General features: G+C 44.5%; 1 protein-coding gene across 2 annotated transcripts in view; it reads left to right on the top strand.

Annotated features, from left to right (window-relative positions):
• COL15A1 (collagen type XV alpha 1 chain) overlaps positions 1-27784 on the top strand; it is a 369611-nt gene that overhangs the window by 127191 nt on the left and 214636 nt on the right. For both annotated transcript variants that reach the window (XM_056520745.1, XM_056520744.1), the window contains 2 exons: positions 7123-7197; positions 8166-8255. In XM_056520745.1, coding sequence (XP_056376720.1) covers positions 7123-7197; positions 8166-8255 — 165 coding nt within the window. The remainder of the gene's footprint in view (positions 1-7122; positions 7198-8165; positions 8256-27784) is intronic.

The raw sequence follows: 27784 nt of genomic DNA, 5'->3' as shown, positions 1-27784 counted from the left end.
GACCGGCCGTGGAAAAGCTCCGGGACTATGCCCGCGCTGTCAGGCAAGATGGCGCCGCTCAGGCCGGGGCGCGTGTTCCACCAACGGCTGCGGAGGAAGGAGAGGCTTCACATCGTGAAGAGGGCGCTGATTCTACTGACCTTACCCTTCGGGAGGTGAGCGATACCCTCCTGATGGCGATCCAGACATGCCGCACTTCTCTCACCGGCAAGCTTGAAGAGGTCAGGGTGGACGTGGGCCTCCTACGGCAGGACTTTCAGACCTTGAGGGAGCGGGTGACGGAGACTGAGACACGCATCTCCACCCTGGAAGACACGGTACAGCCTCTACCCTCTTCACTCCGTGAGGTCCGGGAGCAACTGGATTTGGCCCGTCAGAAGAATGACGACCTTGAGAACCGGCTGCGCCGGAATAACATTAGAGTGATCGGTCTTCCTGAGCGGGCGGAGGGTCAGAACCCGGGGGCCTATGTGGAGTCCTGGATCAAAGAGCTCTTTCCGGATGCCCCCTTCTCAGCTGCTTACGCCGTGGAGAGAGCACACCGAGTACCATCTAAGCCTCCGATCCCTGGTGCGCCTCCTCGTCCTCTATTGGCGAGTTTTCTCAACTGCAATGATCGGGACTTGATCCCGATCATTGCAGTCTACCTTCCACGTCACCCTGTCCCTTTTTCCCTGGGTCGGTTCATTTTTTTCCCCTTTTTTTTTTATTTTTATTTTTATTTTTGAGTCACAGACTTGGAGGACGTCGGCCGCTGGACTACTAGTACACGATCTCTATCTGGTCTCCTTCCCCCCTCCCTGATGTGCCATTTTCCCCCCCCCCTTCCCGTTCTCCCTTCCTAACCAACGCCCCCCCCCCCATTTTAGTGCCTTAGGCCTTTTGTTCCTCGACTACCTGGACTGTCCCTTGCTGTGTGACTCCTGTTTGCTGGGGTTATTTTTTTTTCTGTTTTTTTACTTTTTTCCTTTTTTTTTAATCTTTTTTCCATTTGTGGGGGGGTCGGGGTGGCGGGTGGACAATCTCCTGAGTAGGGGATGGGATTTACTGTTGATCATATGTGTTTTCTCATTTTCTATTTCCTCTCTCTTCCTCCTGCTTCCCCTATCCTTCTCTCCTTCGTAAGACCCTCCCTCCACCCCCTGTTCTTCCCCCTCCCGTCCCCCCTCTCTCTCCTTCCTCTCTCCTTCCTCTCTCCTTCCTTTTCTCTTCCTCCTTTTCCCTTCCCCTCCCCTCGTTTTTTATTTTTTTTTTCTTCCTGTATTCTCCTCCACTTCTTCTCTCGGTCCCAGTTGGACTAATATTCTCCTACTGATAGATGAACATACTCAGGGTTCTCCACTGTTAGCATGTATGAGCAGGTTCTCCCCACTAGATGGAGCTGTTGCTCCACTGATGCTTATGCAACACTGGTATAGATATGTTTACTGTTTGATTTATTTACTGTTCCCCTACTTAGTTTGGGGTTTCATTTTGCCTCCAAGATACCTACCCGCGAGGTCGCCTATTAGTAGGGTTTTGTGTCTAACCACTTCAGTACTACGGTCTATATATGGTCCCGCGCATCCCTGTCGGTATTTCTCACCCCGGCTGGGGCATGTATGTCTTCTCTGTCTTTACCTCTCCCCCTGCTGTTTTGTGTGTTGTCTCTTCTTATGGCTGATATTAAGATAATGTCATGGAATGTTAGAGGAGCACGCACCCCGCGCAAGCGCACTATGATATTCTCCCATATTAGGAAGTATCAGCCTCATATTGTGGCACTGCAGGAGACACATCTTACTCCAGATAGAGCTGGACAGTTTTCTAAACCCTGGGTCCAATGGTCCTTGCACTCCTATCACACGTCCTTCTCAAGGGGGGTTTCCCTACTGGTTAGTCGGAGAGTAAGGTGGGACCCGGTTACAGTACGTAAGGATTCACAGGGTCGTTTTATCTTTGTATACGCATTTTTAAATAATGTGCCTTTTGTCTTCTTATTCATATACAACCCTCCCCCTGCCTCTATGGATATACTCCATAAGGCGGTTACCTTCGCAGCTAGTTATCCCTCTGCCCGTGTCCTCTGTATGGGGGACTTCAACATGGTACCGAATCCGTCCCTAGATCGTCATAGCCCCAGGGGGGTCCCGGTGGGAGTTGGGGGTGGCCCTTTATCGCTGTTTTTGGAGGAGGTTGGATGGGTAGACATTTTTAGGGCCAGGCACCCTCAGGCTAGGCAATACTCTTGTCACACTCTGGGCAGAAATGCGCTGTCCAGGATTGACCTTGCATGTGGCAACTCGCTCCTTCTTCCCCAAGTTTCAGCGGTTTCCTATGAACCGCGGGCTATATCAGACCATTCCCCCCTAATGCTTGATGTCTCCATGGTGGATCCTGGTTCACCGCGGAGGTGGAAAATCCACCCTTTCTGGCTGGAACAGATAGGCTCCTGCGACCGTATTCCGGACCAGCTTCGAGTCTTTCTTGAGGCTAATTCCCCTGGGAGTTCCCCCATCCTGGTATGGGAGACACTGAAGGCGTATTTGAGGGGGTGCTTGCGCTCCACTATCTCCTTTCTCAAAAAGTCAGCGTCTAGGCGGGAGGAGGAGCTGGCTGGACGATGTGCGGAGCTGGAGGCCCGATACGTTGCGGACTCATCCGAGGCTAATAAGGTTGAATGGCTGTGTGCGGGGCGGCAATATATGCTGCACCTCTCAGAGAAGGCCAATAGAAAGCTGTTTTTCACAAAACAATTCTACTTTGAACACGGCAATCAATCTAGTAAGCTGTTAGCACATATAGTCAGGCAGAACTCTTCTGCCCCTGCGATTCTTAAGATAGTGGCCTCGGATGGGTCCGAGCTGTTGGGGGTTGCGGACATTGCGCGTTGCTTTGCCACATACTACTCTAATCTTTATTCTTCACAGGTGCAATATGGTGCTGAGGAGTTGGACACCTACCTGGACGGTATTGACTTTCCGGTACTATCGGATAGTGATCGGATGATGTTGGAGGCCCCCCTCTCCTTACTGGAGATTCAGGATGCCATGGGGGACATGACTAAGGGTAAATCTCCGGGCCCTGATGGCCTTCCACTGGAGGTTTACTTGCGGTATTCCGACATGCTCCTTCCTTCCCTGCTTGCAATGTTTGAACGGGCATTTGAGGATGGTATTCTACCTGCCTCTATGTATGAGGCAACCATAGTTGTCCTCCTAAAACCTGATAAAAATCCTGTGGAGTGCGGTTCTTACAGACCCATTTCGCTGCTGAATCTGGATTATAAGGTGCTTACGAAAGTTTTAGCTAACCGATTGAACAAGGTAATCCTATCCATAATTCACCCAGATCAATCCGGCTTTATGCCTGGCAAATCCACATCCGATAACATCCGTAGGGTACAGGCGGCTGTCCAGGTGGGAAACGCTCTGGGGGGAGATTGGGCTTTGGCGTCGCTGGACGCCGCCAAGGCCTTTGATTCCGTGGAATGGGGTTATTTGCAGGCTACCCTTGTTAAATTTGGTTTTGGTCCTAATTTTAGAAAATGGGTGTCCCTCCTGTACAGATGCCCGCAGGCCCAGATCCTGGTGAATGGTGTGTGTTCCTCCCCATTTGCTCTCGGCCGGGGCACACGTCAGGGGTGTCCCTTGTCCCCGCTTCTGTTTGCGGTGGCAGTGGAGCCCCTCGCTCTCCGCATTCGGCAGGATCCTGGCTTCCGAGGTATGTCTACGGGGGGCCGGGAGGAGCGCATAGGCCTCTATGCCGATGATATGGTGTTATTCCTCTCTGACCCTACATTGATGCTTCCTTATGTCATGACACTCATGGACCGATTTGGGTATTTCTCTGGTCTACTCATCAACTGGACTAAGTCTGCAGTGATGCCGCTTCTGTCTAGGGATTGGCCCCCGGTAATGAATGGCCTCCCGGTGGTTTCCTCATTTAAGTATTTGGGGGTGCACATTCACAGAGATCCTTTGCTTGACCTGTCCGCCAACATACTCACTCTACTTCCTTATGTTAAAGCGAAGTTCCGGGTGTGGACCACGCTCCCATTGTCGGTTGCTGGCCGTATCAATCTTATTAAACTCATTGTCTTACCTAAGTGCCTTTATGCGCTGGAGCATGCCTCAGTGCCTGTACCTAGACACTTCTTTGATTCTCTTCACTCCCTTCTTTCACCATTTATTTGGGGCCCCAACAGACCTAAAATTCGGCTAACCACGTTACAACGCCCCAAGTTGGCGGCGGGAATGTCACTCCCTGATTTTTATTTATATTATTTGGCCGGTCAACTTCGGTATATCAGGCACTGGATCTCTGGGGATGTGGTGCCGGACTCCGAACAGTCCCTAGCTAGGTCTGTCCCGATAATGACCCTTAGGATGCTGCTAGATAGTCCTGTCCTGGGTGGTAGAGCTTATCTCCAACTGCATAAGCTGGCTATAAAGGTATGGCGGGCTGTTAAGGGGATATATGGATATACTGACATCGCTGAGGATACCCCTCTATGGCATAATCCTCAACTTCCTCAAGTGAGCGATGCTCTGGACCCAGTCTTCTGGCAGAACGCGGGGGTGCTCACCTTGGGGCATGTTTATCGTGACAATGTGCTCTGTTCATTTGATCAGTTGCAATCCAGTCATGCTCTTCCCAGAAACAGTTTTTTTAAATACCTCCAGCTCCGACACGCCCTGAATGCCCAGTTCCCAATGGGGAGCCCATTGATATCAGCGTTTCCCCTCATTGGGGTTCTGAAGTCACAGGGTCCCAGGGGGCTGGTGTCCATCCTGTACACGCACCTTATTCAGGCCAAGAACTCCCGCAATCCAGTACCGGCGGTCCGGCATTGGGAATCCCATATCCCTAATTTGACTAAGGATGTATGGGAGGACATTTTTTCCTCCCACATGTTAGTGTCCCCGGCGGCGAATAATAAATTGATCCAATTGAACATTATACACTATAGTTATATCACTCCTTTAAGGCTCAATAGAATGGGTCGTTCAGACTCCGATGCTTGTCATCGTTGAAGCGCTGCCAGGGCAGACTTTTGGCATTTGATTTGGGCCTGCCCATATATCGCAGCTTTTTGGCATGCAGTGCTCACTTTTTTAGCTACTCTGGCTCAACCTTCCCTATCTCTTGATCCTTTGATCTGCCTTTTTGGTATCTTAGATGAAGAGATATGGACACATCACGTACGTACGTTTTTGCGGGAAACTCTGTTCTTGGCCAGGAAGGCTATTGCTCTTAAATGGATGGACCCCAGCTCTCCTACCCTGACTCAATGGAAAGCTATGGTAAATGCTACATTGCCTTTCTCACACATAGTGTACAAAAATAGGAAGTGTCCGGGTAAATTTTATTCTGTGTGGGGTGGTTGGTGTTCCTCTCCATTGACTCAATGCTCGTATTCTGTGACCCCCTCTGGGACAATGTAAGATACATTGATGCTATGCTTGCTATCTGTGGTCTCTACTAACCTTTGTTTCTCTTTCTGTGTACGTTTGTCGATTCTTTTTCTATCTCCTTGGATGCGTGGGTGCCTTTCGGGATTATTTATCATGGGTTATTTGATAGTACCACTAACTAGTGATAGTATTGGTGCTCCTCGCGGGATGGTATACGATTGCTAATTTTGGCGAATGTTCGCCTTCTTGTTCTATTTTGTTTTCAGTTTACCTACCTCAGTTGGGTAGTGTTTTATGACTTCGATGTTTACCATGTGATGTAACCTGGAGTATCCTGTCGCTTGCATTCTGTAACTTGATGTATGGTCTCATGACCCTTTTCTATGTACTGTAGATATGCTTCATGTTCACTTTAATGGGCCTGTGGTCTAAAGTTATTTACTTTTCAATAAAACGAATTTAAAAAAAAAAAACTTCCACATGGTTTCCATTCTCTCAGTGTGCTAGTGAATAAGCACTTTAAACAAAAAATGGATGTTGGAGACTTGGAAGTGGTATAAAATAAGCCTGCAGACAAACAGAAGTGAGACTCAAGTAACACATTATGTGCTGATCCATAAAATCCATAAAAACTGGTAACTAGTTTAAAGGAGTACTATCGTGCAGGAAAATAAGTGGCAGATCTCCTACACAGCACCCTGGCTTTCACTAGAAATTGGGCTTGTCAATCCCCGCACAAAGCGCTGGTCAACACGCCCCTTCCATGTATCTCTATGGGAGAGCTGGAAATACAGTGTTCGGGTATCTCAGTCTCTCCCACAGTGATACATGCAGGGGGCTGTCTGCCACCGCTTCATGTAGGGGTTGATGCGTTCCATTCCTGGGGATTACCATGGTGCCGTGCAGGAGATCGCGGGGGGCTTAGTGGTCAGACCCCCGCAATCTGACACTTATGCCCTACCCTTTGGATAGGGCCTACATTTCCCTACACAAAGAGTCTAGTCTGGAAGAGTTAGATAAAAATCATAAAGAGAATCTTACTGTCTTACTGACAGCTTGATAGGTTTCCCCCATAGTGTTTAATATGATAATATTAAACACTTATATGATATATAAGTGCTGGAAATGTGAAAAAAAAATTTATATGGCAGGATTAAATATATCTGTTCAAGTACACTCCAAATATACAATTTAGATCATCTCTGTCTACAATGTTTATAATGAAGTCACAATGGTACGATGGGAATATGTGGTAGCCTTCAATAATTTAGGGGCAACAGATGCCCTTATAATTGGAGTAGCCATAAAACTGTTCTTGCTGCAAATGCCCCCAATGGTGCCTGGCACAGATTGTCTGTAGGGTCCACCTCTGGACTTTGGCACTGGGATATGTGATACAACTGAAGATCAGAAAATGCATTTGAGATGTCATCTTCCAAAAGCTAGAAGCTGCGATCTTCATGCATTCTCATGCTGCACGTTTATGGTCCTTTACCTAGCACTGCATCCATTCTTATGTGACTATTACACATCTAACTGAGGGAATATGAGACTCCCGGTGAATGGTCAGGCTTAATATATCATTTATAGTTATAGCAGACTGATGGCTTAGAATATGTTATACGAAATGTTTATGTGTTAAAACAGATTACATTAGTACATATATAACTATATATATATTCTTATATTTATCTGAACATCTACGAATATTCTTTTTTTTCTGTAGGGTTCTATTCAACAATTGTCATTGAAGCCAAACCCAAGAGCAGCTGAGGATCAGTGTGAAGATGATGATCCCTATGTAAGTTTTCATAACAGTAATAGATCATGAGAGATTAGAGCTAAAAAAAAAAAAAAACTAATTTTCAATTATTACAACTATTAATTTGTGTGCAAGTGATAGAAATAAAACGGTTACATATAGTTTAATACTTTTGTGTGTGTTTTTATTGCTGTTATATAAATGTGCATTTCAGGGCAGAACATCTTTGTAATTAGAACAAGTTTACATGATCTAATGATCTGTTTTCATTTAGAAGGCACTTGAAAAAAGTAGTGGTAAAAGGGAATACGGAAAAATGTTGGTTTTAGTTACATGCAGCAGTTGCCATTTTGTCGCTCACATAAACACCGCATAAAGGGTATGGGCTAAAGTTGAAAGGAATGTTAAAACTTTTTGTTTAAATGAAGCATAGAGGCAAGATAAAGTATTGTACCCCCCTCCCCTCCCAACCCAATGTAAGAGTGATGATGCATACAGTGTATGCATTGGCACTCACTAGGGGTGCACACAGGATTTTCTCAAGGGCTGGGGTTTAATAAAATACCTCCACACTAGGACGACATATCACTAGTGCAATACTACCATTCTGTTATAAAATACAAACCATTAGACACAGACTAATATCACCGACACCCCCACTATACAAGGGACACAATTGCACTGTATCATGACTACTATAACCATGTGCAATGCATTCAGAAAGTCTTCAGACACTTTCACTTTTCACCTAAATTCCACAAACACAGGCAGAATAGGACTTAGGGAGGTTTGGAGGTGGCCATACACATCAGATCAGAGTGGATTGATGTTGAACAAATTGTCTGTTTTTTTTTTCACTTTATTCTAGTATGAATGGGTATCTTTACCTACAAGAATGCACATCATGAAAAACTACCACAAGAAATGTATAGGAAACCTGTGTCTGCTAACCAGCCACTTACATGTACCATGTTTGTTTAGGTTCAGTTTAATGTTTTTTTTGATAGGCCTCTGGAGAAAGCAGTGGGGATGAGAGCATAAGGGAACAAATTGGAGCTTCAGAAACTCATGAATCTCTCCCTGGAACACCAGCACCGGTAAGTAAACCCTTGTCTGATAAGGTTCTGTGTGTGACTTAACACAATATGGTACGGTACTATTCAACAGATACTATGAATAATAAAAACCTTAGTGACCAATCTATTTTAAATATTTACCTGCTTTGTCCTTGTAATTTTGTCCCATTTACATGTTTTATTACCCTTGGTGTTGACATACCTAGAGAATGAGCCTTTCCACAGCCATTAGACATATATTTTACTATTTATATTCAACTTCCATCTATATATTCGGCAGAGAATGTGAAAACAGCAGTGTCCATAATACAGATGTGTCCACCCTTCCGTTTCCTTGAATATAGTCAGGGATTTCAATTTGTCATCTTCAAAACTCAATCCACTACTATGACATGCTAGCAAAACCTTCCACAGGCCCCAATATGTGGATTCTCCTAACTGCTACTGGTTTGGTGCTCACCACATTGGGGCACGGAATCTAAGGGTACGTAACCCCAGATTACATTTGCCAGAATAGCCATCAGAAGGCAGTAGGACACCACAAGGATAACAAGACAAACAGGACTCACCAGGAAAAAGAGACTGTGGAGCAAAAATCACCAGAAAAAAGGACTGCCAAGCAGGATTCCCCAGTGGCACGGATAGTCGGTGTTACGCCGAGCGCTCCGGGTCCCCGCTCCTCCCCGGAGCGCTCGCTACACTCTCCTCACTGCAGCGCTCCGGTCAGATCCACTGACCCGGGGCGCTGCGATACCGCCTCCAGCCGGGATGCGATTCGCGATGCGGGTAGCGCCCGCTCGCGATGCGCACCCCGGCTCCCGTACCTGACTCGCTCCCCGTCGGTCCTGTCCCGGCGCGCGCGGCCCCGCTCCCTAGGGCGCGCGCGCGCCGGGTCTTTGCGATTTAAAGGGCCACTGCGCCGCTGATTGGCGCAGTGGTTCCAATTAGTGTGTTCACCTGTGCACTTCCCTATATCACCTCACTTCCCCTGCACTTCCTTGCCGGATCTTGTTGCCATCGTGCCAGTGAAAGCGTTTCCTTGTGTGTTCCTAGCCTGTGTTCCAGACCTCCTGCCGTTGCCCCTGACTACGATCCTTGCTGCCTGCCCCGACCTTCTGCTACGTCCGACCTTGCTTCTGTCTACTCCCTTGTACCGCGCCTATCTTCAGCAGCCAGAGAGGTTGAGCCGTTGCTAGTGGATACGACCTGGTCACTACCGCCGCAGCAAGACCATCCCGCTTTGCGGCGGGCTCTGGTGAAAACCAGTAGTGACTTAGAACCGATCCACTAGCACGGTCCACGCCAATCCCTCTCTGGCACAGAGGATCCACTACCTGCCAGCCGGCATCGTGACAGTAGATCCGGCCATGGATCCCGCTGAAGTTCCTCTGCCAGTTGTCGCTGACCTCACCACGGTGGTCACCCAGCAGTCACAACAGATAGCGCAACAAGGCCAACAGCTGTCTCAACTGACCGTGATGCTACAGCAGCTACTACCACAGCTTCAGCAATCATCTCCTCCGCCAGCTCCTGCACCTCCTCCGCAGCGAGTGGCCGCTTCTGGTCTACGACTATCCTTGCCGGATAAATTTGATGGGGACTCTAAGTTTTGCCGTGGCTTTCTTTCCCAATGTTCCCTGCACTTGGAGATGATGTCGGACCAGTTTCCCACTGAAAGGTCTAAGGTGGCTTTCGTAGTCAGCCTTCTGTCTGGAAAAGCCCTGTCTTGGGCCACACCGCTCTGGGACCGCAATGACCCCGTCACTGCCTCTGTACACTCCTTCTTCTCGGAAATTCGAAGTGTCTTTGAGGAACCTGCCCGAGCCTCTTCTGCTGAGACTGCCCTGTTGAACCTGGTCCAGGGTAATTCTTCCGTTGGCGAGTATGCCGTACAATTCCGTACTCTTGCTTCAGAATTATCCTGGAATAATGAGGCCCTCTGCGCGACCTTTAAAAAAGGCCTATCCAGCAACATTAAAGATGTTCTGGCTGCACGAGAAATCCCTGCTAACCTTCATGAACTCATTCACCTAGCCACTCGCATTGACATGCGTTTTTCCGAAAGGCGTCAGGAGCTCCGCCAGGATATGGACTCTGTTCGCACAAGGCGTTTCTTCTCCCCGGCTCCTCTCTCCTCTGGTCCCCTGCAATCTGTTCCTGTGCCTCCCGCCGTGGAGGCTATGCAGGTCGACCGGTCTCGCCTGACACCCCAAGAGAGGACACGACACCGCATGGACAATCTCTGCCTGTACTGTGCTAGTACCGAACACTTCCTGAAGGATTGTCCTATCCGTCCTCCCCGCCTGGAAAGACGTACGCTGACTCCGCACAAAGGTGGGACAGTCCTTGATGTCTACTCTGCTTCTCCACGTCTTACTGTGCCTGTGCGGATATCTGCCTCTGCCTTCTCCTTCTCTACTATGGCCTTCTTGGACTCCGGATCTGCAGGAAATTTTATTTTGGCCTCTCTCGTCAACAGGTTCAACATCCCGGTGACCAGTCTCGCCAGACCCCTCTACATCAATTGTGTAAACAATGAAAGATTGGACTGTACCATACGTTTCCGCACGGAGCCCCTTCTAATGTGCATCGGATCTCATCACGAGAAGATTGAACTTTTGGTCCTCCCCAATTGCACTTCTGAAATTCTCCTTGGACTTCCCTGGCTTCAACTTCATTCCCCAACCCTGGATTGGTCCACTGGGGAGATCAAGAGTTGGGGGCCCTCTTGTTCCAAGGACTGCCTAAAACCGGTTCCCAGTAACCCTTGCCGTGACTCTGTGGTTCCTCCTGTAACCGGTCTTCCTAAGGCCTATATGGACTTTGCGGATGTTTTTTGCAAAAAACAAGCTGAGACTCTACCTCCTCACAGGCCTTATGATTGTCCTATCGACCTCCTCCCGGGCACTACTCCACCCCGGGGCAGAATTTATCCTCTGTCCGCCCCAGAGACTCTTGCCATGTCTGAATACGTCCAGGAAAATTTAAAAAAGGGCTTTATCCGTAAATCCTCCTCTCCTGCCGGAGCCGGATTTTTCTTTGTGTCCAAAAAAGATGGCTCTCTACGTCCTTGCATTGACTACCGCGGTCTTAATAAAATCACGGTTAAGAACCGCTACCCCCTACCCCTCATCTCTGAACTCTTTGATCGCCTCCAAGGTGCCCACATCTTTACCAAACTGGACTTAAGAGGTGCTTATAATCTCATCCGCATCAGAGAGGGGGATGAATGGAAAACGGCATTTAACACCAGAGATGGACACTTTGAGTATCTGGTCATGCCCTTTGGCCTGTGCAACGCCCCTGCCGTCTTCCAAGACTTTGTTAATGAAATTTTTCGTGATCTCTTATACTCCTGTGTTGTTGTATATCTGGACGATATCCTGATTTTTTCTGCCAATCTAGAAGAACACCGCCAGCATGTCCGTATGGTTCTTCAGAGACTTCGTGACAATCAACTCTATGCCAAAATAGAGAAATGTCTGTTTGAATGCCAATCTCTTCCTTTCCTAGGATACTTGGTCTCAGGCCAGGGACTACAAATGGATCCAGACAAACTCTCTGCCGTCTTAGATTGGCCACGCCCCTCTGGACTCCGTGCTATCCAACGTTTTTTGGGGTTCGCCAATTATTATAGGCAATTTATTCCTCATTTTTCTACCGTTGTGGCTCCTATCGTGGCTTTAACCAAAAAAAATGCCGATCCCAAGTCTTGGCCTTCTCAAGCGGAAGACGCCTTTAAACGGCTCAAGTCTGCCTTTTCTTCGGCTCCTGTGCTCTCCAGACCTGACCCATCTAAACCCTTCCTATTGGAGGTTGATGCCTCCTCAGTGGGAGCTGGAGCTGTCCTTCTACAAAAAAATTCTTCCGGGCATGCTGTTACTTGTGGTTTTTTTTCCAGGACCTTCTCTCCGGCGGAGAGGAACTACTCCATCGGGGATCGAGAACTTCTAGCCATTAAATTAGCACTTGAAGAATGGAGGCATCTGCTGGAGGGTTCAAGATTTCCAGTTATTATTTACACCGATCACAAGAACCTCTCCTACCTCCAGTCTGCCCAACGGCTGAATCCTCGCCAGGCCAGGTGGTCTCTGTTCTTTGCCCGATTTAATTTTGAAATTCACTTTCGGCCTGCCGATAAGAACATTAGGGCCGATGCTCTCTCTCGTTCCTCGGATGCTTCTGAAGTAGAGCTCTCTCCGCAACACATCATTCCTCCTGACTGCCTGATTTCCACTTCTCCAGCCTCCATCAGGCAAACTCCTCCAGGAAAGACCTTCGTTTCTCCACGCCAACGCCTCGGAATCCTCAAATGGGGTCACTCCTTCCATCTCGCAGGTCATGCGGGCATCAAGAAATCTGTGCAACTCATCTCTCGCTTCTATTGGTGGCCGACTCTGGAGACGGATGTTGTGGACTTTGTGCGAGCCTGCACTATCTGTGCCCGGGATAAGACTCCTCGCCAGAAGCCCGCTGGTTTTCTTCATCCTCTGCCTGTCCCCGAACAGCCTTGGTCTCTGATTGGTATGGATTTTATTACTGACTTACCCCCTTCCCGTGGCAACACTGTTATTTGGGTGGTCATTGATCGATTCTCCAAAATGGCACATTTCATCCCTCTTCCTGGTCTTCCTTCAGCGCCTCAGTTGGCTAAACAATTTTTTGTACACATTTTTCGTCTTCACGGGTTGCCTACGCAGATCGTCTCGGATAGAGGCGTCCAATTCGTGTCTAAATTCTGGAGGGCTCTCTGTAAACAACTCAAGATTAAATTAAATTTTTCTTCTGCATATCATCCTCAATCCAATGGACAAGTAGAAAGAATTAACCAGGTCCTGGGTGATTATTTACGACATTTTGTTTCCTCCCGCCAGGATGACTGGGCAGATCTTCTACCATGGGCCGAATTCTCGTATAACTTCAGAGTCTCTGAATCTTCCTCCAAATCCCCATTTTTCGTGGTGTACGGCCGTCACCCTCTTCCCCCCCTCCCTACCCCTTGCCCTCTGGTCTGCCCGCTGTGGATGAAATTTCTCGTGATCTTTCCATCATATGGAGAGAGACCCAAAATTCTCTCTTACAGGCTTCATCACGCATGAAGAAATTCGCGGATAAGAAAAGAAGAGCTCCTCCCATTTTTTCCCCTGGAGACAAGGTATGGCTCTCCGCTAAATATGTCCGCTTCCGTGTCCCTAGCTACAAGTTGGGACCACGATATCTTGGTCCTTTCAAAATTTTGTGCCAGATTAATCCTGTCTCTTACAAACTTCTTCTTCCTCCTTCTCTTCGTATTCCTAATGCCTTTCACGTTTCTCTTCTTAAACCACTTATCATCAACCGTTTCTCTCCCAAATCTGTTCCCCCCACTCCTGTTTCCGGCTCCTCGGACATCTTCTCCGTCAAAGAGATTTTGGCATCTAAAAAGGTCAGAGGGAAAACCTTTTTTTTAGTGGATTGGGAGGGTTGTGGTCCAGAAGAGAGATCCTGGGAACCTGAGGACAATATCCTAGACAAAAGTCTGCTCCTCAGGTTCTCAGGCTCTAAAAAGAGGGGGAGACCCAAGGGGGGGGGTACTGTTACGCCGAGCGCTCCGGGTCCCCGCTCCTCCCCGGAGCGCTCGCTACACTCTCCTCACTGCAGCGCTCCGGTCAGATCCACTGACCCGGGGCGCTGCGATACCGCCTCCAGCCGGGATGCGATTCGCGATACGGGTAGCGCCCGCTCGCGATGCGCACCCCGGCTCCCGTACCTGACTCGCTCCCCGTCGGTCCTGTCCCGGCGCGCGCGGCCCCGCTCCCTAGGGCGCGCGCGCGCCGGGTCTTTGCGATTTAAAGGGCCACTGCGCCGCTGATTGGCGCAGTGGTTCCAATTAGTGTGTTCACCTGTGCACTTCCCTATATCACCTCACTTCCCCTGCACTTCCTTGCCGGATCTTGTTGCCATCGTGCCAGTGAAAGCGTTTCCTTGTGTGTTCCTAGCCTGTGTTCCAGACCTCCTGCCGTTGCCCCTGACTACGATCCTTGCTGCCTGCCCCGACCTTCTGCTACGTCCGACCTTGCTTCTGTCTACTCCCTTGTACCGCGCCTATCTTCAGCAGCCAGAGAGGTTGAGCCGTTGCTAGTGGATACGACCTGGTCACTACCGCCGCAGCAAGACCATCCCGCTTTGCGGCGGGCTCTGGTGAAAACCAGTAGTGACTTAGAACCGATCCACTAGCACGGTCCACGCCAATCCCTCTCTGGCACAGAGGATCCACTACCTGCCAGCCGGCATCGTGACAGTCGGGGAGCAGAGGAACAGGCCAGGTCAGAACCAGATGGCAACTTGGCAACAGACCAGACTTAAACCAGGATGACGCGAGGCAGAATGAAACAGAAACGGACCTAGACAGAATCAGAACATGGGTGAACTATGCTGTCACTCAAGCAAGGACTGAATACATTAGTATGGTTTGTATAGCGGAATCTGATAAGCAATAAGAAGCCAAGAAACACAGACAGGTCAGGTTAACCATTGCCTTTCTGGAATACAGTGGGAGGAAAAAACAAACAAAGCACTTGCAAAGGCCACTCGGATCAAAAGGAGTTTTGTCAGAGGAAAGCTTTACAACAGTGCAGATTGGGACAACTAAGTAATAATAGAAGCTCCACAACAATCATCATTTTATCAAATGACAAAGTTTATTAGTGATTATTCATTAGAAATAGTGAAACTCAACAACATTAACATAAACAAATAAATAAATAAATACATAGACATACAATTACTGTACATAATAGTAGTGCATAGGTACCATAAACAATTGCATGTGCGTTAGTGGATTGTATTATTATCTACAGTGCTAAACTCTCAACTATCTACGGCTATCCATTGGATAAGGGATTTATAAGGTGCAAAGCACAATATTCTGATCACCACTCAAGGGGTTTTGAATTAGAGGGGAAGAGGTTTATGCAGTAATATCAGGAAGTATGACTTTACTGAGAGAGTAGTGGATGCATGGAATATCCTTCCTGCAGAAGTGGTCGCTGCAAATACATTGAAGGAGTTTAACCCCTTAAGGACCAAGGACGTACCTGTACGTCCTACTCCTTGGTCATAGTGAAGCCGGGACCCGCCGCTATTAACCCTTTAGCCGCACTCTCAGAGCTGAGCCGCGCGGCTAAAAGCGAAAGGGAAACCATGCCGGTTAACTCAGTGGGCTGTTCGGGATAGCCGCGGCGAAATCGCGGCATCCCGAACAGCTTACAGGACAGCAGGAGAGCCCCTACCTGCCTCCTCGCTGTCCGATCACCGAATGACTGCTCAGTGCCTGAGATCCAGGCATGAGCAGTCATGCGGCAGAATCATCGATCACTGGTTTCCTATGAGAAACCAGTGATCAATGATGAAGATCAGTGTGTGCAGTGTTATAGGTCCCTATGGGAGGTATAACACTGCAAAAAAAAAGTGAAAAAAAAAAAGTGAATGAATATCATTTAACCCCTCCCCTATTAAAAGTTTGAATCACCCCCCTTTTCCCATAAAAAAAAAACAAAGTGTAAATAAATAAAAAAATAAACATATATGATATCACCACGTGCGGAAATGTCCGAATTATAAAAATATATAATTAATGAAACCGCTCGGTCAATGGCGTACGCGCAAAAAAATTCCAAAGTCCAAAATAGTGCATTTTTGGTCACTTTTTATATAAGTCCTATCAATGCAAAAATGGTACCCTTAAAAACTTCAGATCACGGTGCAAAAAATGAGCCCTCATACCGCCCCATACATGGAAAAATAAAAAAGTTATAGGGGTCAGAAGATGACAATTTTAAACGTATTCATTTTCCTGCATGTAGTTATGATTTTTTCCAGAAGTACAACAAAATCAAACCTATAAAAGTAGGGGTTCATTTTAATCGTATGGACCTACAGAATAAAGATAAGGTGTCATTTCTACCGAAAAATTTACTACGTAGAAACGGAAGCCCCCAAAAGTTACAAAACAGCGGGTTTTTTTTCAATTTTGTCGCACAATGATTTTTTTTTCCGTTTCACCGTAGATTTTTGGGCAAAATGACTGATGTCATTACTAAGTAGAATTGGTGCCGCAAAAAATAAGCAATCATATGGATTTTTAGGTGCAAAATTGAAAGAGTTATGATTTTTTAAAGGCAAGGAGCAAAAAACGAAAATGCAAAAACGGAAAAAACCCCGGTCTTTAAGGGGTTAAGCATGTATGGGACAGCACTATTTCCACTGAACAGGACAACACTGCCAATATGTTGCATCACCTCTACAAATAGTATGGTGTTTGCAAGAACAAACAGGCCTGCAGCCAATGTAAACATTAAAAAGACTGCATCACTTGCACGAACAATGCACAATGCAATAGCGGAATAAAAAAGTTCAAATGTAGCTCATATTTCAAAAAAAAATATACCAAAAGTACGGCTTGTCCCACAAAAAATAAGCCCTCACTCAATGGCATCGGACTAAAAATAAAAAAAAGTTACGGCTGTCAGAACATGATAACACAAAAAAGGGAAAAAAAGAATTTTGCTCAGAAAAAGGAAAAAGAACATAAAAAGCTATATAAAATGGGTATCGCAATAATTGTACCAACCCACAGAATAAATATAACATCACTTTTAATGCACAGTGAACATAATAAAAGAAATCATTTTTAAAAATGCCCCAAATTTTCCAGTTTTTCACAAAACTTTGTATATTTTTTATAAAAAATGCTTCACGTGTCAACAAAAATGCACCACTTACATAAAGTACAATATGTCATGAAAAAATAATCTCAGAATCGCCCCGCTCAGTAAAAGCGTTCTAAAGCTATTACCATTTAAAGAGACACATGTCAAATTTTTTAAAAAAAGAGTCCGTTCATTAAAGGGGTACTCCGGTGAAAACCTTTTTTCTCTTAAATCAACTGGTGGCAGAAAGTTAAACATATTTGTAAATTACTTCAATTAAAAAATCTTAATCCTTCCTGTACTTATTAGCTGCTGAATACTACAGAGGAAATTCTTTTCTTTTTGGAATGCTCTCTGATGACATCACGACCACAGTTCTCTCTGCTGACGTTATTATAATAATAATAATGCTTTATTTATTGTTGTCCTTAGTGGGATTTGAACCCAAGTCCCCAACACTGCAAGGCAGCAGTGCTAACCACTGAGCCACCATGCTGCCCTTAGCATACATCTGCTATACATCTGCTATGCATCTGCTATGCATGGTTTCTAAAATGGACAGAGATGTCCGCAGAGAGCACTGTGGTCGTGATGTCATCAGTGTTCCAAAGTGTAGCATTCAGCAGCTAATAAGTACTGGAAGGTTTAAGATTTTTTTTTAAGTAATTTACAGATATGTTTAACTTTCTGCCACCAGTTGATTTAAAAGAAAAAAGGTTTATACCGGAGTACCCCTTTAAGGTAAAAAATGGGTCCATCCTTAAGGGGTAAAGGGGTATTCCAGTAAAAAAAAGAAGAAAAAAAAAACATATTTTTTTTTTCATATCAACTGGCCCCAGAAAGTTAAACAAATTTGTAAATTATTTATATTAAAGAATCTTAATGTTTCCAGTAAATGCTGAAGTTGAGTTGTACTTTTCTGTCTGACAACAGTGCTCACTGCTGACACCTCTGTCTGTCTCAGGAACTGTCCAGAGCAGGAGAGGTTTGCTATGGGAATTTGCTCCTACTCTGGACAGTTCCTGAGACAAACAGAGGTGTCAACAGAGAACACTGTTGTCAGACAGAAAACTCAACTTCAGCAGCTGATAAGTACTGGAAGGATTAAGATTTTTTTTTATAGAAGTCATTTACAAATCTGTTTAACTTTCTGGAGCCAGTTAATATGAAAAAAAAAAAACATGCTTTTTACTGGAATACCCCTTTAAAGTGGTTTCATCATCCCTACATAAGGGAAAGACAATGATGTTTTTAAACTTTCTATTCCAAGATTGATAAAACTGTCTTTAGGATGTAATGCATGTTTATTACAGTCAGATCTGGTTTCGTAGAGTGCAGCACAAAGGCACACAACAGTCTACTTGTGTGAAATTGCTGGTTTGGGGTGTATTTCCAGCCTTTACGGTAAAAGATCAAAGGAGGAGAATTATTTTTACTTCCTTTTCCTAGTACACAAAGAAATGAGGATTCCGTTTGATTATAGGGACATTCAGACAATGATCCTTACAATACATAGGTATATAATTACAAAACTAAGATTTGGGCTCTTTAGTCCCCTCTCAGCCTTTGCTTAAATAGACTTACAACTCCTGGCAGAAATGATGGGGTCAGCACTGAGGATGTTCACGAAGATTTTTCCTGAGCATGTTGAGTTTTCACTTTGTAGCAAGTATCCAAATCCCAAATATGGTATAAAGCAGTGGCCTTCAACCTGCAGGTGTTGCAAAACTACAACTCTCAGCATGCCCGGACAGCCCGGCATCCTTAACTTAATATTTGGTTGCACACCCTTTGGAAAAAATAACTGATATCAGTCGCTTCCTATAACAATCAATAAGCTTCTTACACCTCTCAGCCGGAATGTTGGACCACTCTTCCTTTGCAAACTGCTCCAGGTCTCTCTTATTAGAAGGCGCCTTTTCCCAACAGCAATTTTAAGATCTCTCCACAGGTGTTCAATGGGATTTTGATCTGGACTCATTGCTAGCCACTTCAGAACTCTCCAGCGCTTTGTTGCCATCCATTTCTGGGTGCTTTTTGACTTATGTTTGGGGTCATTTTCCTGCTGGAAGACCCAAGATCTCGGACGCAAACCCAGCTTTCTGACACTGGGCTGTACAGTGCGACCCAAAATCCGTTGGTAATCCTCAGATTTCATGATGCCTTGCACACATTCAAGGCACCCAGTGCCAGAGGCAGCAAAACCACCCCAAAACATCATTGAACCTCCACCATATTTCACTGTAGGTACTGTGTTCTTTTCTTTGCAGGCCTCATTCCGTTTTCGGTAAACAGTAGAATCATGTGCTTTACCAAAAAGCTCTATCTTGGTCTTATCTGTCCACAAGACGTTTTCCCAGAAGGATTTTGTCTTTTGGCTCAAGTTCATTTTGGCAAAATTTAGTCTTGCTTTATAATGTCTCTGTGACAGCAGTGGGGTCCTCCTGGGTCTCCTGCCATAGCGTTTCATTTCATTTAAATGTCGACAGATAGTTTGCACTGACACTGATGCTCCCTGAGCCTGCAGGACAGCTTGAATATCTTTGGAAAATGTTTGGGGCTGCTTATCCACCATCATGCGTTGACACCTTTCATCAATTTTTCTCCTCTGTCCACGCCCAGGGAGATTAGCTACAGTGTCATGGGTTGCAAACTTCAACAAAGACAAAGGCAAATCTAGATCTCTGGAGATGGACTTGAAACCTTGAAATTGTTGATATTTTTCCACAATTTTGGTTCTCAGGTCCTCAGACATTTCTCTTCTCCTCTTTCTGTTGTCCATGCTTAGTGTAGCACACAGACACACAATGCAAAACCAAGTGAACTTCTCTCCTTTTTATCTGCTTTCAGGTGTGATTTTTATATTGGCCACACCTGTTACTTGACCTAGGTGAGTTAAAAGGAGCATTACATGCTTGAAACAATCTTATTTTTCCACAATTTTGAAAGGGTGCCAATAATTTTGTCCAGCCCATTTTTGGAGTTTGGTGTGACATTATGTCCAATTTGCTTTTTTTTTTTCCTCCCTTTTTTGATTTAGTTCCAATACACACAAAGGAAATAGACATCTGTATAGCAAAACATGTGTTACTGCAATCCTTTTCTGTGAGAAATACTTCATTTTCTAAATTTCAGGGGTGCCAACGGCCATGACTGTATTCATTATGACGAATATTCTTTTTTTTTTTTCTCAGTACACATCACAATGATGTGTAGTGTGTAAATAAAAAGTGATCGTCCCTCCCTGCTTCAAGCTTGTGGTCGAAAGAAGGCTCCAACATTTGTGGAGCACAAATATTTCGTAGGACACTGATCCCTCCCTTCTTTTAGCTTGTGGGCCAATGAGAAGGATGCAAATACAGTTATCAGAGGTTAGCAACATCCCTAGCAACCAATAGGAAAGTAGTAAGTTGAAAGATATAATTGCGCATGTGCACTTTGAGAATTTCATTACGAATTTCGCATGGAAAAAAATGTAACAAATATGCTAAATTCGCAAATAGGATGAATATTCGTCCATATATTCATGATATTTTGCAAATTTGAATATGGCTTATGCTGCTCATCACTATTCTGTAATTGGCAAAGTCCCATAAGTCTGTAAGCACGCTCTCTTGAAACTGCAGACTAATTAGCACTTTTAGACTATGTTCACAAAGTGTAACAATTAGCTGCATATTTTATTTTATACGTGCATATTCATCCATGATCGGTTAAAAATGTGGGCGCAATTTTTTTACATTCAAATACACTGCAAATTTTACACTGAGTGAACATAGCTTTAGACATGCAGGTTCCTTATTTAAATAACAAAGTAATCCTATATTTTGTTCTCAATTATGGACATTTATCAACGGGTTTAGTCAGGTTTTCTTTACTATAATTGTAGCAAAATTGTCGCAACTGCGACTACACGATTTTTCATGCGACATTTTGACTGGAAAGCGAGAAAAGCAAGTTTTCCAAAACTTTACTACGTAGTAATAATTTTAAAATGGACTTCGAGTAGTCAGGTATTTATTAACTGCGACAGTCGCAACAGGGTTAAAAATTTACTAAATTTACTCCAGCTCAAACATGGAGCAGAAAAAGCTACTACCAAAGTGAAAAAGGAAAAATTGCTTACGTGAAAGAAAATTATCAACAGGCTGAAAGCAGTTGATAAATAAGTCACACATAAGCAAAAAAAAAGTAAGGAAAAAGTTACTAAAAAAAAGAATACATAAGCAAACATTGATAAATGTCCCTCGATATTAATATTCCAAAATCAAAATGTCCAGCTATTTCGTAAACCATGTGGGAAATAATTAAAAACTGTGAAAACAAAAACTGTCCAATTTTGCCTATAGCGACCAATCAGAGATCAGGTTTAATCTCTTAACAACCTCTGCTAAAATTGAACTGAACTGTAATTGGTTGCTATGGGCAAAAACTAATTTCTTCACAGTTTAAAAAATCGGATTGGTTGCTACGGGCAACTGGTCAACTTTTTCGCAGGTGTTAATGAATCTCCCCTACTGTACCGGCCCTTGTAACTTTTGTGTTTTAGTACAAACTTGTTTATTTCTCTCTTGGATGATATTAGATGATGAATAAAATAAAAAAATAAACCATTGAATAAAAGTTGTTGTTAAAAATCTATCATAAAATTGTTGTCCAATTGCAATGGTGGCATACACATGGGCTATTCCTAGATGTGCGCTTCAGTCTTGTTTTCTTCCCAGCTGTGATAAATACAGATGAGACACATCTGTGAACTGTACTTAAAATTAAGTTCATGTGCACGTCTCTTCGTTTGGCAACGTAATGTTTTGCATTGGTCGATATCCAAGACATTCAGTTCCAGAAAAGGTTGTGCTTTGTTTAAATCATTTATTACAAAAGTACACACACACACGCACACACACACACACACACGTTTTAGATTGGCCCTGTGTAGCCACATTAATACATTTATGACTTGACCCACTTGGAAACAAGAGATAAGCCTTGGCTGCCTGTACTTACAGTACTTTCTGCAATGAAACTACTGACAGTAGGGGCTCATTTACACTACACAATTTCAGTGAAGAATTTCTGAATTTCTGCACTGGATCAGTGATCTCCTTGCTTAGAGCAAAAATGATTCAGGTCTGTCCCATTTGGGACTTTTCTGGCGGATTCCGTTGGAAGACTGAACATGTTTAATCTTTTGCCAGAATCTAATTTTGAAGGTTCTGTCGCAGAACTTCCAGCATGTGAATAGAGCAGCAGAATCACGTTGAGATCATAGCCTTTCCTTGTGGAAATTCTGCACAGGGGGAATAAGCCTCGAAGGGGTACTCCGCCCCTAGACTGCTTTTTTTTATTTTTATAAAGTATTTCTTTATAACAGTTTTGCAAGAAATAAAAAACAATACAACAACAAACACAGAGTTCACTCCATGGGCCCCTGGGAACAGATTCGCCAGACTAAACAGGGGACATAACAGTAAGTGGAATCCAATACAATTCTCTGGGTAACAGACAATAGCCTATAAACTACCCACAAAACATGAGGGGTAGAGACCAGGAACCCCGGGAGCGAAATAGGCCCGACAAACAACGCCAATAGTCACACATCACACACCCTGGCACTCCCTTCCTCCACACCGCCACTGAAAAAGCAACAACCGTGTTAAATCAGGCCAGCTGAGATGACCGACATGGAGAGTCGGTCGAGACCTCAAGGAGAAGCCTAGGGGTCTCACCTTATCAAATTAATTTGGACATTTGCGACTCACATACATTGCATGATAGAGGGGCTACATATTTATTCACCAAGCTAATCCACCTGGACAGAGGAGGAGGTGAAGCATCCTTACATGACATCACAACCAGGTGGCACACCTGAGGAGTAAGGTGAATTCCAAATTATGAGCTAAAAAACGCATTACCTCTCTCCAAAATGGAGCTACACTAGAACAATGCCAAACCACATGCAGTAGAGTCATCACCTCTGGCAAACAAGGGAAGCAAGTCTCAGAGGGAGAAACACCAATGTGCTTCAATTTCTCTGGGGTGTAATAAAGGCGTAGCACAAATCTAGATTGAATCAGCATGTCCCTAGCACTGACCACAGTAGAGTAGTATGTCCTCTCCACCTCCCGCCACTGGTCCTCAGATAGATCAGGAATATCCTCCACCCACTTAACAAAGGCCAACTCAAAGGGGCTAGGCCCCAAAGTCTGTAAGAGAGCATACGTTTGAGTAAGGGGCCTGGAGAAGTCCATGGTACCTAGGAGAAGCTCCACCTCAGAAAAAACAGCAGTAATCATCTGGGATGGACAGCAAATTTGACTCCATGAGTTCCCCAGAAGCAAGCATCCTGTAACTCAGGTGAGGAAGGTGAGTATTTCCCCACAAGGGTGCTCTAGGAGATACCAGCGGCTGTGGAAACTGACCCGACACCATGGACCAAACCCTGGCCACCGTCTAGATTGCGATAGGGTAAGAGGAAGCAGAAGAATTCTTGTATAATGTGCTGGTGAGGCTCTCGTAGGACCGCATAAGTGCTCAAGCCAAAGCAGTAGTTGCATTTGAGAGATCCAAGTCGATCCACCACGCTGCATTCACCAATTGGGAGGCAGGAAGATAGGTCAGGAGAGACCAACCCAACATGTCGTTTAGGCGCCTTGAGGAGGGCCCGACCAAGTCTAGGAGGTTTACCCTGCCAGTAGAAGGATCTCAGAGTGCTAAGGAGCTGTTTAAAAAAATGTTTGGAAGGAAGAAGGGGAGCCAGATAGAATCCCCTAGACTTCTTATCACAGTGGCTGGACCCAATCCCGGAATCAGGCATCTTATCCCCTATCCTTGGATGAAAATATGCAGTTACACAGAATACCAGGTATAAACTCGGGCAAAGTGATAAAAAGTGTAAATGTCCTAGTTTTATGTTTGTCTGGCTTCTTGCTTGGTAGATCCTTGGTATAAAGCACAGATACAGAAGTTCACAAGTTAAAAGTAAAGAACAAAATAATGAAAAATGATAAAAGGAAAATTGACAGACTGACAGCAGCATCACCCCCACTATCCTAAATATAAAGATTGATAGTGCGGGTGATGCGGATAAAAAAAGCACTTTACCTGGGAAAGAAAGTGCAGCCGTTTCTAAGCAATCTGTATATTTTTATATATGTAATTTCTTATTCTGAGTAATTAAGCTGGTCTCCTCACTTTTGAACAATGCTTTTCCCGATATCACCTCCCCTTCATAAACATGCATCCCAGCTTCACTTAGAGTGATATCAGCCCAGTGGGAGAAGTATTGCTCAAAAGTAAAGGAGACCACCTCTATTACTCGGAAAAAGAAATGACATATATGCTCAGGACAGCTGAACACATTTTCCCCAGCTAACGTGCATTTTAAACAGCATTATGCACATTTTCAATCTGTATATTCAGGTTAGGGTGATGTTGTTTCCTTTAAAAACAATTATATTTAATCTGGAAATGGTGGCAAAAATGAATATAATCTCCAATGTTTTTCCAGATTCTGGGCATCAATTTTTAAATTAGCTTTTTTAACATTTAAAAATAAACAACTGTGTAATTCAGATTAGAAGATGTACTGGCACTAACTAAACTTGTTAACTTGCCTTCAATGAACAAGTGGCATACAATCGGCCATCCTATTAAAACAAAACTTCACATTTCTTCATACAAACGGTGATTGTCCCCGGAGAGGTAAGCACCTTAGGACGTCATGTCTTACCTATATTTAAGGCACAGTTATTAGCTGTTTTCAGCACCTGTGCTGATCTGGGTTAGTCTGAAAAGCTGGAGTGGCCTAGGAAGGGGATGAAAAACTGCAAGCTTGCCTTTGATCCCATAAAAATACAGACCCGATAACAGGAATTACCAAATTCTCAAGCAAGCTAAGATTTGCCAAGGATTTAACTATTTCCTGAATTCCCCATATCTCATGCAGCTTTCCCTGGATGCTATATGCGTCTCCTGGAACCTAGTAGTTAAAAACACCTGGTATCTTTGGGAAATGTAGTGATCCCCGATCACCATTACTGTCTCACAGTACACATACAATTGCAATACATAAATAGAGGATTAAATGGAGGAAAAAGAGAGTACTCTCAACATACAAACTTGCCACCACTGGTAGTGCCCATATAACTTTGTGCCAATGTTCATTGTTGTTTCATTTGTTATTCCAGCTCAACTACTTTCATACATTTCATTGCTGGAGCCCAGTCATGTGACAAACAGTCCGATAGTCTGAAAATTACATAAACTAATGTGCAGACAGGAGGTCAGCCTCTCCTGTGTTTCTGACTTTCTGTAAACTACAGGATTACATTGCTTATCGACCCCTCCTGGCGGATCACAGAACCCTTCTTACCAAACGCCACCCTCCTATAAAAACCTGTGTAGAGAAAGTAGAGAGTGAGAGTGATGTGTAGAGAGTGATGCAGTTGCAACCAATCAGACTGCTTTTCAAAAGCCTATTTAAAAATAAAAAAAAGCTATCGGATTGGTTGCTATGAGCAACTGCACCACTCTTCCTCTACACAAATGTTGATAAATCTCTCCCTGTGTCTTACTTATGTGTAGCCTACTGCTGAAGATCTTATATCTGCCCTAAGTGACAAGGGGTAGAGAAATCTATAAGGTGTGCCCATACTGGGGGTTGTATTTACAGCTCAAGCTGCCCTAGGCATTTGGACTGAATACATGCATGCTGATGTCACAAATACGCAGCAAAAAATGCATACAGACTTTGCTATGAATTCACTGTGGATCTCACTTCTATAAACAGAACGCGGTGAAAACACAAATTCACAACACAGTGATTCTGCTGCAAATCTGCAGGTAGGTTTCAATGCAGTTCTGACCCATATGGATTCAACTAATATGCCTGGGTGCCTAATGGCAAAAATGGCCCTGCATAGAGTAATGACCATTAAGGTTATACCCTGATCACTCTGTCTGTCTCTTCTGTAAGCATGGTGTGGCCTGTGTGATGCAGCCAATCTCCTGTGTGAAGGACTCACAGCAATGAAACTCTGTTACCTCTATCTCTGAAAAACCATTGATATCATGGGAAATATACGCTGCACTATGTCAACAATATCTCAGAAAAGAGAAATAGGAATCAAGATGACAGACAACCAATGCAACTATTGCTGTTAAGCCCCCTCCCATAGGCTTGCATTGAGGGGGGAGCGTGACGTCACATGGGAGCGGAGCCGTGACGTCACCATGCTCCGTCCCCGTGATCGCCAGTAATCAGACCCGGAGTGAGCACGCTCCCGGGGCTGATTCTAACAGGGTGCGGAGTGGAAGATCACGGGGTCCCCAGCAGTAGGACCCATGCGATCAGGCATCTTATCCCCTATCCTATGGATAGGGGATAAGATGTGTTAGTGCCGGAGTACCCCTTTAAGGACCAGAGCATTTTTTGCACATCTGACCACTGTCACTTTAAGCATTAATAACTCTGGGATGCTTTTACTTATGAATTTGATTCCGAGATTGTTTTTTTGTGACATATTTTACTTTAACATATTGGTAAATTTTTGCCGATGCTTGCATAATTTCTTGGTGAAAAATTCAAAAATGTCATGAAAAATTTGAAAATTTAGCATTTTTCTAACTTTGAAGCTCTCTCCTTGTAAGGATTATACATTGATTCACATATGCAATATGTCTACTTTATTTCTGCATCATAAAGTTGACATGCTTTTACTTTTGGAAGACATCAGAGGACTTCAAAGTTCAGCAGCAATTTTCTAATTTTTCACAACATTTTTAAAATCGGAATTTTTCAGGGATTAGTTCAGTTTTGAAGTGGATTTGAAGGGCCTTCATATTAGAAATACCCCATAAATGACCCCATTATAGAAACTGCACCCCTCAAAGTATTCAAAATGACATTCAGAAAGTTTGATAACCCTTTAGGTGTTTCACAGGAATAGCAGTAAAGTGAAGGAGGAAATTCAAAATCTTCATTTTTTACACTCGCATGTTCTTGTAGACCCAGTTTTTGAATTTTTACAAGGGGTAATAGGAGAAAAAGGCCCCCAAAATGTGTAACCCAATTTCTTTCGAGTAAGGAAATACCTCATATGTGTATTTGAAGTGTTCAGTGGGCGCAGCAGAGGGCTCAGAAGGGAAGGAGCGACAATGGGATTTTGGAGAGTGAATTTTGCTGAAATGGTTTTTGGGGGACATGTTGCATTTAGGAAGCCCCTATTGTGCCAGAACAGCAAAAACAACAAAAAAAAAAAAACACATGGCTTACTATTTTGGAAACTACACCCCTCAAGGCACGTAACAAGGGGTCCAGTGAGCCTTAACACCCCACAGGTGTTTGACGACTTTTTGTTAAAGTCAGATGTGTAAATGAAAAGCCTTGTTATGCGTCCGCAGAGCATTTTACGCCCACATATGGGAAATTGCGTTTCAGGACCCCCCTGGGCATTGGCACGGGATGCCTGCTGATAGATGTCAGCAGTCATCCCGGTCCGGTCCCTACCCGGCTCGCGGCAGGGACCAAAATTTCCATGCCCGTACAGGTATGCCCTTGGACCTTAAGTGCCAGGGAGCGAAAGCGTACCTGTACACCCTTGGTCCCTAAGGGTACCTCTCATCAAATAAACTTTTGATATATTTTAAATTAATGAATGTTGAATAACTTTCCAATAGCATGTTAATGAAAAATATGCTTCTTTCTATTGTATTCTTCCCGATCAGTCCTGTCAGCAAGCATTTCTGACTCATGCTGGAGTCCTAAACACTCAGAGCTGCCAGCCTGCTTTGTTCACAGCCAAACAGGCTGTGAACAAAGCAGGCTGGCAGCTCTGAGTGTTCTCCTTTGTGAACAAA

This window comes from Hyla sarda, chromosome 5 (assembly GCF_029499605.1).
Source record: "Hyla sarda isolate aHylSar1 chromosome 5, aHylSar1.hap1, whole genome shotgun sequence".
NCBI classification, from domain to species: Eukaryota; Metazoa; Chordata; class Amphibia; order Anura; family Hylidae; genus Hyla; species Hyla sarda.
Note: the sequence above shows the minus strand (reverse complement) of the source record. Positions and strands in the feature narration are given on the sequence as shown.